This window comes from Ictalurus punctatus, chromosome 25 (genome assembly GCF_001660625.3).
Source record: "Ictalurus punctatus breed USDA103 chromosome 25, Coco_2.0, whole genome shotgun sequence".
Taxonomy (NCBI): Eukaryota; Metazoa; Chordata; class Actinopteri; order Siluriformes; family Ictaluridae; genus Ictalurus; species Ictalurus punctatus.
The window spans coordinates 4,369,861-4,381,577 of NC_030440.2; the positions used below are offsets into that span (position 1 = coordinate 4,369,861).

Genomic DNA, 11,717 nt, shown 5'->3' on the forward strand with positions numbered 1-11,717 from the left:
TCCAAACATAATGGGATAAAATACAAACCGGTCATTAGAAACATGTTTTGTGACTTGTATTGAGACCCTTTGAAGTTTTTATAAAGGAGGAGGCTTTGGATATATATTTTATATTATATATTTCAGTAATTCAGACTGGATTTTGGCTTGACAGCATGAAAAAAGACCTCAAATTCATACCATTCCAACATTTAATTGCTGGCATGTCTGGTGGTGAAAATATGCAGGAAGCGTATTTTAATCTGTGGTTCTCAGAGTACTGTCATGCATGATCTTTTGCCCATCCACCTACAAAGTAGGCTATAATTAATGCCACTATATTGGCATGCATCAGTGCTCTAGAGACTGCTAGTGATTTAATTCTGCACACACCTCGCTTTAATTCTAAGCATGTGGTAGTGTAAGTTGGAAGGCCTCCTTTTCTTTTGATGTAACTTATACAGAGATGCGGTACTCTATCTTAAAGGCAAAAAAAGGAAAAAACTAAAAGTCGGGTACTTTATTTGATTTGCAAATACAATTTTTATATTAATAAAAAAAAATAATATGTTTGTTTAACAGGCTTTCTTCCCCAACATCAGTCCCCAACCTCATTAATGCTCTTGTGGCTGAATGGGCAAATCCACTTCAATTAAATTCAATACAGTTTTAATTGTATAGTGTCCATTTATATATATATATATATATATATATATATATATATATATATATATATATATAAATTCAGGATATACATTTTAAATTTATATGTTTCCCTTATCAGCAAGCCCGAGGCAACGGTGCCAAGTCACTATTTTAAAAAAAACAGCTAAAGACCTACCTCTTCCATGAGCACTTATCTAACCCTTAAATGCCAACCCCGCATTATTTTTTAAAAAGAATGACTCTGGCTCTTACACCTCTACTCTGCGCACTTTGCTTCTCTAGAACTCAATTATAAATCTTGTATTGTAGCACTATTTGTATTGTTCTCCGCTTTGCTTGTGTTTCCTTCGCTTTGGATAAAAGTGTCTGCTAAATGAATAAATGTAAATGTAAGTAAAAACTCACTGAGACAATATGTGGAAGAAACCTTGAGAGGAACCAGACTCAAAAGGGAACCCATCCTCATCTGGGTGACAGATTACAAATAATTCTCTTCTATAACTGTGTACTACATGGTCAACAATCACAATTGTGTAACCAGGAAATTCATGAAGTTTTCACATGAAGTCTGTTTTGTTGAACTTATTTGTTGAATCTCAATGATCTTCAGGATGAGAGGTGTATTCAAATGACTTGAATGAGCCAAGTGAGTGGCTTGAGTGAAACGAGTGTGGCATAATAATCCGACAGAAGAAACGATCAGAGCAGCTGTGATTTAAGGCTATCTGGCAGTCCTCAGATTTGAACCACCAGATACTAGGCTAATGAAGCTGACCAGTAAAGAAAGTTTCTCCAGAGGGAATAACTTCTGGATGGGATACCAGTCCATCACAGGGCACCATGCACATACATTCACACCTGGAATCAGTTTAAAGTAGCCAGTCTTCCTTCGGTCATGTTTTGGTTGGAGGAAACTGGAGAACCTGGAGGAAACCAATACGGACACAAGGAGAACACGCAAAAAGCCCTCCAAGTTTAGGATTGAACCTAGGATCATAGAGCTGTGAGATGGCAATGCTACCCACTCTTCCACTGTGCAGAAGGTACTGCAATGCCAGGCCGATGCATGGAATGGATGGAGCAATCCCCTATAGCACCTCCCTGTTCCAAAAATCTATTTAATATTTGGTCCTCCTTTAGGGAATATATCAGATATTAAACTGATAAAGAACAGATACTTAGTGTGAGCTTATCCAAGGCTGAAAAGCAATAATGCCTCAATCCACATCCAGGTCTTCAGTGATGTCACACAGACTTTCCAGTGTGCTTCTGGGACCAGTGTGACTTACATACTGTCATCTATAAACATGAATTAAACTTCACAGTGTAGCAGGACAGCCACCTTCAACAACAGGAATCACAACAGGAATGTATTCCGTGCAGTTTGGTATCATTCTGACAAGACTTGCTGATGTTGTGTGAGAAGGCCTGGCAGACAGTCAGCATTCCAGTTCATCCCATTGGGGTTGAGGTTCAGGTCTATGAAGGCCAGGTGTCCACATACCTTTAGCTATATAATGTATATGTCAATTACATATTGATATTTATTCATCAGTGGATGCTGTTAACCCAACTGAGCGAGGAGCAGTTTGAAATTCATGGGTTTTGCTTAAGAGCTTTGCTCAAGAAGTGGTTCTTGAGTAGTTCTGGGATTTGAGTTTATGACCTTCCAATGACTAGCTCACTGAGATGCCTCTGCTGTTTGAATGATAATATAGTTTTGTTTTGTTTTGTTTTGTTGTCAAATTGTAAAGACAGACTCCCTGCTTCCATGTTAGTTACATTAGTATTTTAGCTCCCATTAAAAACTGAAGAAGCGAACCAAACACAAAAATTCTTTGACTGATCAAGTAAATTTACAATACAGGGAAATTGTATAAATCAGAGTTTTGTTGTACCGTTTCACTACCTGTCATATTGTTTATAATGAATAATTCAGCATCAGATAGCTAATACCAGGTTTCCTTTTTTTAAACGAAGCCATCTGCACAGAAAAGCCTCAATGAGCCATACAAAAGCTGACATGCGGTATTTGATGAGCAGCAATCAGACAACAACATGCTGTTCCATTCATTACACAGCTCGTAATAAATCTGACACACTGGCTCTAATGCAGTCTGAGTGTGGAGCAGCAAGCTATACGTTATCATCAGATTTGTGCTGACATGGTTCTTTCCCCTCTCTCTCTCTCTCTCTTTCTCCTCCAGGCTACATCAAGCGAAAAGGAAGAATGAAGACAAGTGAGCAAGTCTCCCTTTTTGGGAGCCATGGATGAACGTTGGCCCTTGAAAATCCTGCCCTGCTATCTAGGTGATGAATGGCTGCTCCAGCGAGTCAATTGCTCTGTGCTACTTGATCCGTCACAAGCTGTCTCTGGATTTAATATACGCAGACATTCAAAGACTGTTGGGTCATTTCAGTGGATCTACATTCTGAAGCGCTACGCTACATTTTCTGCATGCGGTCTGATAACTCGATGAACCCAATGAACATCTTTCTCTCACACACGCTTCTTATCGCTCTACCCACACTAACCTAAAAAGACGCACACACTATATCTGGTATTTGCATGCTAAGGATTTCCCTCACTCAGCGCATACACTCTGGCCATGGAAAAAATCATTGCATTTTGTCAATAAATGCTGAGGTGTGGTTAACCGGCAGTCTCAGAAGTCAAGCAGAATCAATGAACACTCTGTGAGTAATGAGCGGATAGCTCTTACATTTAGTGGGCCAGAGAGGAACCACCTGCCAAAACCAAGCTGTGAACTTGGCTTTTCTTTCCTCTTTCAGACTCACATTTCCATTGCAAAGTAGTTCAGCTCCAGCCTTGGTTTGAATTGTATACCTTTTCAAACTGGAATTATTACATCTCTTCAAGAAACAAAAAAAAAAAACCCTGAATACACCCTGTAATCTCCAGGACTGACTGTTTCACACCAGAATTATACTGCAGCAGGAAAACCCAGACTCGCAAAGCCAATCGCACTCTCAAGGATTACGAAGACACGAAGCCTTTCAATTTACAATATCGTAATTACGTCTGGCAGAAAGCAGCTTCTGCACAAAAGGAAAGAGAGCACTTTACATAAAGTAACTAGTTATCAGGTAATTGAAAAGAGACTCATTTTGACCCATAGCTAGAGTGAAAAAGGGACAACATAGCAGTGAGTCAGCGGTAGTGGTGGTGGCCCTCGCCATGGTGCTGCCACCACCAGACAAACGACATGTCTGTCTCACCACCATTGTCATCATGACCAGCATGGCTTTCATGGATGCCTACCTGGTGGAGCAAAACCAGGGGCCACGCAAGATTGGCGTCTGTATCATCGTCCTAGTTGGAGACGTGTGTTTCCTCATTGTGCTCCGATATGTAGCTGTGTGGGTGGGAGCTGAGGTACGGACGGCACGCCGCGGCTACGCCATGATCCTCTGGTTTCTCTACATCTTTGTTTTGGAGATCAAGCTCTACTTTGTTTTCCAAAACTGCAAGGCTGACCGCAAAAGTCTGGAGACCGTAGCAAGGAAGGCTCTGACTTTACTCCTCTCTGTGTGTGTACCAGGCCTTTATTTAGTCCTGGTGGCTCTTGACAGCATGGAATATGTTCGGACATTTAGGAAGAAGGAGGATATGAGAGGAAGACTCTTCTGGGTTGCTTTGGACCTGCTGGACTTGCTTGATATCCAGGCAAACCTTTGGGAGCCCCAGCGAACAGGTTTGCCCATTTGGGCAGAAGGGCTGATGTTCTTCTACTGCTACATCCTTCTTTTGATTCTACCATGTGTGTCATTAAGTGAGATCAGTGTGCAGGGAGAAAATGTGTCACCACAGAAGATGATGCTATACCCTATGCTCAGCTTGGTTACAATCAACGTGGTCACCATCCTCATACGCGGCGTTAACATGGTGCTCTTTCAGGACAGCCGGGTCTCCACCATCTTTGTTGGCAAAAATGTGGTGGCAATAGCCACCAAGGTGTGCACCTTCCTGGAGTATCGGAAACAGTCTCGAGAATTCCCGGCACGTGAAAACGCAACTGGTATTCCAATGGAGATCCAGCAGAACTCAGTGGGACACGGACAGGCTCTGCCGAATGCAACAAGCCTCCCACATGAACCTACGCCAGTGCAGGAGATTATCGACACATGACCAAGTAACCAATTAGAATCGAGTCATGAAGGCTCCAACCTGGCACAGTTCTACTTGATGAATGCATGAGAGAGGGGACTTGTGGTATTATTGGTATCATTTCTGAGTATTTGGACAGCTTTTCAACTGGGACATATGGAGGAAATGAAAAAAAAACATACATAAACAAGCTGAAATGTCAAGGTGCAGCAAAACAGATTTCTACTGACTGAGCTGGCATATTTGAGCCAGAATTTCCCTCTGTAATGGCTGAGTGACATCAGCTCAACTTGTTTTCCTTTCAAGAACATATGTGAGTGTGGGATTTTTTCTTATGCTGCATTCCTTGCTGCGTCAGGTACTCACCAGATATCAGCATCTCTCTAAATTGGCTCCTGCAATGTAAAATGACTTTGGAAAGGTGTAGGATTGAAGAAAGAAAGCAGCAATTGATTTACAACTGAGAGGAGGCTCTTTGGAAATGTCTGGGTGTTTTTTTGCTAGGATGATCATTTTGACAAGTGGCTAGTAATTGAGAGTGTTCAACTGCTGCAGCAGTTGAGGCTTGTGGTTGTGCATACAGGGATTGTGTGGGCCAGTGCGAGGATTGGATAATGACGATAGAGTAAAAGAGGGACTTTGTCAAACTCAGCACAGAAAGAGAGACAAAAAAATCTTGATCTGATAAAACCATTATGATATATAATCTATGTACATTCCCTCACAAAAAGCCTTGAAGGTCAGTGAATGCACTCACAGAGCTTATTTGGTAAAAGCATACAAGTAAACATTATTATTATTATTATTATTATTATTGTTATTATTATTATTATTGTTGTTGTTGTTGTTGTTGTTGTTGTTATTATTATATATTATTATGTACTAGTGTGTACGTCATTTATACATTTTATGTTGGAGGTTTAATAAAAAAAAAAGGATACTTCATCTCTGTGTTTGGATGAGTGGGAGACTGAGAAAGACATGCTAAATGCTAAAGATGTAACCCTTCATTTTAAGAAACCCATTGTGGATATTGTGACCAAAAAAGAACATTTGCCTGTCATCTTCCTCCCACTGCAGACTGCCAGTGTCAGTATGGGCTAAATACAGCACATGTCACCATCATTTGAATAAATTCTGTCAACAGGAAGAGCAGAAAGAAATCAAATGGCAAACCTGCAAAAATAAGAAATTATCTATACCCCTATTAGCTCACCTTTCCCAGCCTTACACAGCAAGGAAGCCTTCCGTAAATCATCAGGTCTGTACATCCGAAAATAAATTGTGCCTCTTCTACAGGGTGGTAAAAGCTCCATTCTTGCCCTCAATGATTTATATATCATCCATAACCTCCTGATATATTCAATCTCAACACCATTAATTCAGCGCATGTGGATAATGTGAGGCAGCGTTTCGTATCTTGCCAGTTGTTGACACCCTCTGTGGTTAGCAGGCAATGCTGAGTAGATACTTTTTCGCTTGCCTCTACTTTCCTGCACTTCCACACTTACCATCACTGTGCTGAGTGATCACCTTCTCGCAGCCCAAGTAGCTGCCCATATATCTACATGTAAATAAGCTGCTTCTCCAGGGCCATGGACAAAACCATTTGAACATATGCCCACTTAGTTTGAACCAGGAGTGAACACCAGTTTGGTCAACGGTACAATATATTATAAACGTCATTAGCATGCTTACAATTAGCATTCGTACTCCTGCCATTGTTTTGAGGGGCAGCATATCTCCCTCCTTAACGTCTGCCTCATTTTTAATGTTTCTCCAGCAACTTTGGTTAATAAAGTATGTACACCTTATTTACCCTGTAAATAGTCAATCAGAAATGCCATGATTTTTTTTTTTTTAATTTTGTACTTATATGAGGCTAATAAGTAACTTTTTAGCTAATACTTTAACATTATACAGTCTTTTTAATGCAATGTGCTAGATTATTACTTGTCACGCTGTACAAGATGACAACAGTAAAATCTTAGCCTAACTGTATTACAGACTGTGCGATAATAACGTTCTCTATATCGTATAATATGATGAAGATTTTCTAACTATAGACCTGCAGTTACAGAATATTGCTACATTCTGTTTATGTCATTATTCAGCATGATCTGGATTCATGCAGAAAATGAATCTGCATAAACAGAAACATTCTTTAAAGCAAGCTCGAGGTAACATGAGGTTTTTCGTGGATGTTTCATCATTGCCACTACCATATTTGTAACTGCCCTGTGTGTTTTGCATCATCTTATGCCGCCCTCCTATTGGTGGCTTCGTTTTAGACAAGCCTTGTAGCAATGGCCACATTTTTGAGATTTTAATAAAAAAATTCTCACACTGCCAGAACTTTGTCACCAGCTGTCTATGGTCGCAGTGCCACTAAATCGGCTGCAGTGAGCATGTCACTTTATGCATTGTAAAATCACAGATTTCAAATCGAGATGAAAGAAATCTTTTACAATGTGTCATTTTTGTCCGCAACAGCAAAGTCACGCTAAAAATCATATATCAGTGTAAACTCACATAATTATGACAAACTCAACTCAAATAGATTTGTTCAGTTGTTCAGTATCTTGTTCAGTCCAGGTTCTGACAGAGTATGCCATTGTTATCTATAACAAAAAATAAAATAAAACTGCTATAGTGGCCATCATGAAGCTGGAATCCCTTTCTTCCTCAACCCAGAGTTTGGTTTCATTCCACTCAAACATTACACTCAAGAAGGAGGTGTGGCACAATGTTTCCGGGTCCAATTTGATGTCCATAGATACATTTTATGATATTTTGTGAAACTTTGTGTAAAAATGGCATTACTAAGCCAAATGTTGCCATTTTAAAGTGTGCGATGAATTACACATCCAGTTTGCAAGATGATAAATTGGAGGCAATAGAACTATCTGATTTACTACATTTTTGGGTAAGGGAATTATGGAGGTTAAACTTTTCCTTTAAATCAGGGGTGTCCAATCTTATCCACAAAGGGCTGGTGTGGGTGCAGGTTTTCATTTCAACCAAGCAGGAGACACACCTGATTCCACCTGTTTATTCAGTTGATCTTGGATTTCAATAGACTCAGGTGTGGCTTCTGCTTTCCTGGAATGAAAACCTGCACCCACACCGGCCCTTTCCTGATAAGATTGGACACCCCTGCTTTAAATAAAGCACTGAGATGAAATATTTCTTATGTGTGACCCATGCTGAAAAAAATAATAACCTTGGCCAGAATATGTTTTATTTGGACAATTGCCTCAGCTGGTCAACATGGCCTGGTTTGATAGTTTTAGAGGGGGCATGACATAAATATAAATATCATGGCTAGAGAAGCAATCAAGTTAATATGTATCCTAATGAGGACAAATCCTTGTTATTTTTATAATATAGAGGCTCCACATATTTGCATGCGAAGGTGCAGAAGGCATCAGTATGTGGGTTTGACCATCAGGACAATGATTTTCAAAACCAGTTGTGCGAGCAAGAAATAGTTTTTTTTTCCTCTGGCAAGGATAAAGATAAATGATTTTGCTGTGAGTGGGGCCTTGTAGTGGTTTGGCATGCCATCATTTTGTCCCAAATATATTTATGGATTTTCATGCAGGAAGTGCTCAGCCAGAAAGAGCAGAAGCTGCAATGTCATCACCCATCACCACTGCAGAACAAATTAGGAAGAAAAACTGGACCATAAAAATACCCAGAAGCACTGGCAATATGTAGGGCTAAGTCTACATTTGGGATGACCAATCTACATTTTCTGGTAATGAAAGAGACTGGGTTTTTTGGGTTTTTCTTTCATAAATGTACACACTTCAAAGTTTTTTCTTTTGTTTTTGTTTTTTATACATCATGTACATCAGCTTGGTGGTTCAACTGAAGTTTAAGTTTAAATGAACTACACTAATTACTGTGCCGTGTTTTTTATTTTTAGTTTTGTCAATAAAAACCATGCTTAGTTCTGAGGTGCACAGCTTCCACAGCAGCCTGAAATATGGATATTGTAAAGTGGTGTCTTATTTCTTGTAAAGCTAGCTCTTTAAACTAGTGCTCAATCTGATTTACTTCCTCACAGGTGAATGCATTCAAGAAAATAGCTGCTGCTGGCTTTATTCATTATTCATGGCCCTTCCTACCCATGTCGAAACAGCACTGTGGAGACTCACTTGCTAGCAATAACAAGGTGTAATGCTCTGCTTTCTGAAATGTAAAGTTTTTCCACCTTTTATGGGTTTGCCAGAAGGAGATAGATGTGGCAGAGGTGAGTAACACAGTAAACAATGGGTTGATTAATAAACAGAAATGGTTAGTTCCATATTTATCTATTTATTTACACAATGTATCAGGAGTTCCACATGTCAAATCAACAAGTTACAATCAATTGTATTCACATACTGTATTTACCATACATTATACCTAATTACTGAACTAACTGTTAACAATATGTTTGTTTTTCTATTAACAACATTAGCTAACTGACACTGGCTAACTGATATATAGCTAACTTGGCTATAGTTGGCTTGCTAACATCAACCAAAACACCAACTTGTAGTAGCTAACCTTCGTTAAGTTAACGAAAGGCATTTGTGTTGGAGACAGTGACTAACATTAACATTTGCTTAAAGTTTTTTAGCCAAAAATTGTGTAACATTTTTTACAAAGTTGTAATTACACATTACTTTTGAAATAAAGTTGTCTGATTTTTAAATCACTCTTTCGGGTCGTGTTAGCCAATGTTAGTCTAGGTAGTACACTAAAAAAAACTGTTATTTAGAAGAGCTCCAAGATCAACTAGACTAAAATGTTGCAATGTTGCTGCAAAAAATGTCAGTTTAATATCAGATTGTTGCCATTATGGTATTATTACAGGTAAAGGGTTTCCATCCAAGGTCAGAAAATCAGTCATGTTGTTTATTGTGACAAGATCTTGTGCTAAAATCACTGAATGTCCTAGTGTGGACTATAATTCTTTATCCCCTTATATTTCAACATCCATGATAGTTATTGCTGTACATTATAGACATCATCATCTCAAAAACGTGTCACGTTCACTAAACGATGTTGAAATGTTGGTGAAGATCAGCTGCCTGATAATCAGTGTCTGATTATCATGAACTGAATAAATCTGAACATGCATCATGTAAGCTCTGAGGTGAAGATGAATATTGCATGTAAATAGTTTTATTATATTGGTGAGGAAATAAGATAACCTCCATAACAGCATGAGTGGCTATAAAATTTAATCTCTTTGTTACTATAACAGATAAAGGTGTAATAATTTATTGAGCATATTTTGAACTCTTCCATAAACTCACCATTAGGGTGTCTGTAGAGCAATTTAGAGGAAACAAACACCATTTATAAGGAAAGCTAGAAAGAACACAGAATGTTCAAACCAACCTAGTGCTAAAATGTCTTTCAGCATACACTGAATGTGTTTAATCAGTGGTGGGAGGATCAGACCAAAAGATCAAGGGTGGATTAAGCCTAATTAAAAGGCAATAAAAGAACAAATAAAGGATCATAATCTGTGTCTACAAAGCCAGCTTTCAGCCTTACCTGAAGTGAAATGGGTTAATGAACTTAAAGTATAGTGCCTACTCTTTAGGAACAACTTTTGTTTGAAAAATTTGCTCAAGGTCAAAACAGTAGTGCTTACAATGCTTGAACTTGGAGCCCTCCAGCCTTTATGTAAAAGTGCATTTCCCATGAGGATCTGTCTGCATTAACATAATTATAAACCTGATTGCTTCTCTGGCCGTGAGATTCCAACACCAGGCACAATTTCTCTAATATTAACTACTTAAAATGTTTTGGGGGGGGGGGGGGGGGGGGGAGATTGGGGGAGGATTTATGTGTATGTCGATGTAAGTTTTTACTAAACTGACTAAATTTACTTTGAATCAGTTTAGTAAAAACTATATGCATGTATACAGTATCTCACAAAAGTGAGTACACCCCTCACATTTTTGTAAATATTTGATATCTTTTCATGTGACAACACTGAAGAAATGACACATTGCTACAATGTAAAGTAGTGAGTGTACAGCTTGTGTAACAGTGTAAATTTGCTGTCCCCTCAAAATAACTCAACACACAGCCATTAATGTCTAAACCGCTGGCAACAAAAGTGAGTACAGCCCTAAGTGAAAATGTCCAAATTGTGCCCAATTAGCCATTTTCCCTCCCCGGTGCCATATGACTTCTTAGTGTTACAAGGTCGCAGGTGTGTTAAATTTGGTGTCATCACTCTCACACTCCCTCATACTGGTCACTGGAAGTTCAACATGACACCTCATGGCAAAGAACTCTCTGAGGATCTGAAAAAAAGAATTTTTGCTCTACATAAAGATGGCCTAGGCTATAAGAAGATTGCCAAGACCCTGACACTGAGCTACAGCACAGTGGCCAAGACCATACAGTGGTTTAACAGGACAGGTTCCACTCAGAATAGGCCTCGCCATGGTCGACCAAAGAAGTTGAGTGCACGTGCTCAGCGTCATATCCAGAGGTTGTCTTTGGGAAATAGACGTATCAGTGCTGCCAGCATTTCTGCAGAGGTTGAAGGGGTTGACAGGTCAGCCTATCAGTGCTCAGACCATATGCCGCACACTGCATCAAATTGGTCTGCATGGCTGTCATCCCAGAAGGAAGCCTCTTCTAAAGATGATGCACAAGAAATCCTGCAAACAGTTTGCTGAAGACAAGCAGACTTAGGACATGGATTACTGGAACCATGTCCCGTGGTCTGATGAGAACAAGATAAACTTATTTAGTTCAGATGGTGTCAAGCGTGTGTGGCGGCAATCAGCTGAGGAGTACAAAGACAAGTTTGTCTTGCCTACAGTCAAGCATGGTGGTGGGAGTGTCATGGTCTGGGGCTGCATGAGTGCTGCCGGCACTGGGGAGCTACAGTTCATTGAGGGAGCCATGTATGCCAACATGT

The 11,717-nt window shown here is 39.5% G+C and overlaps 1 protein-coding gene and 1 non-coding gene across 2 annotated transcripts in view; one reads left to right on the forward strand and one right to left on the reverse strand.

Moving 5' to 3' along the window:
* The window catches only part of tmem121ab (transmembrane protein 121Ab), a 75,635-nt gene extending 69,949 nt beyond the window's left edge, over positions 1-5,686 (forward strand). Inside the window, exon 2 of the mRNA XM_017455529.3 lies at positions 2,853-5,686. Coding sequence (XP_017311018.1) covers positions 3,845-4,795 — 951 coding nt within the window. The 5' untranslated portion in view covers positions 2,853-3,844 and the 3' untranslated portion in view covers positions 4,796-5,686. The remainder of the gene's footprint in view (positions 1-2,852) is intronic.
* Positions 1,668-1,856, reverse strand: LOC124626325 (U2 spliceosomal RNA). The gene has a single exon (XR_006981085.1). It is a non-coding gene; the product is annotated as a U2 spliceosomal RNA (small nuclear RNA).
* Positions 5,687-11,717: the final 6,031 nt, after the last annotated feature.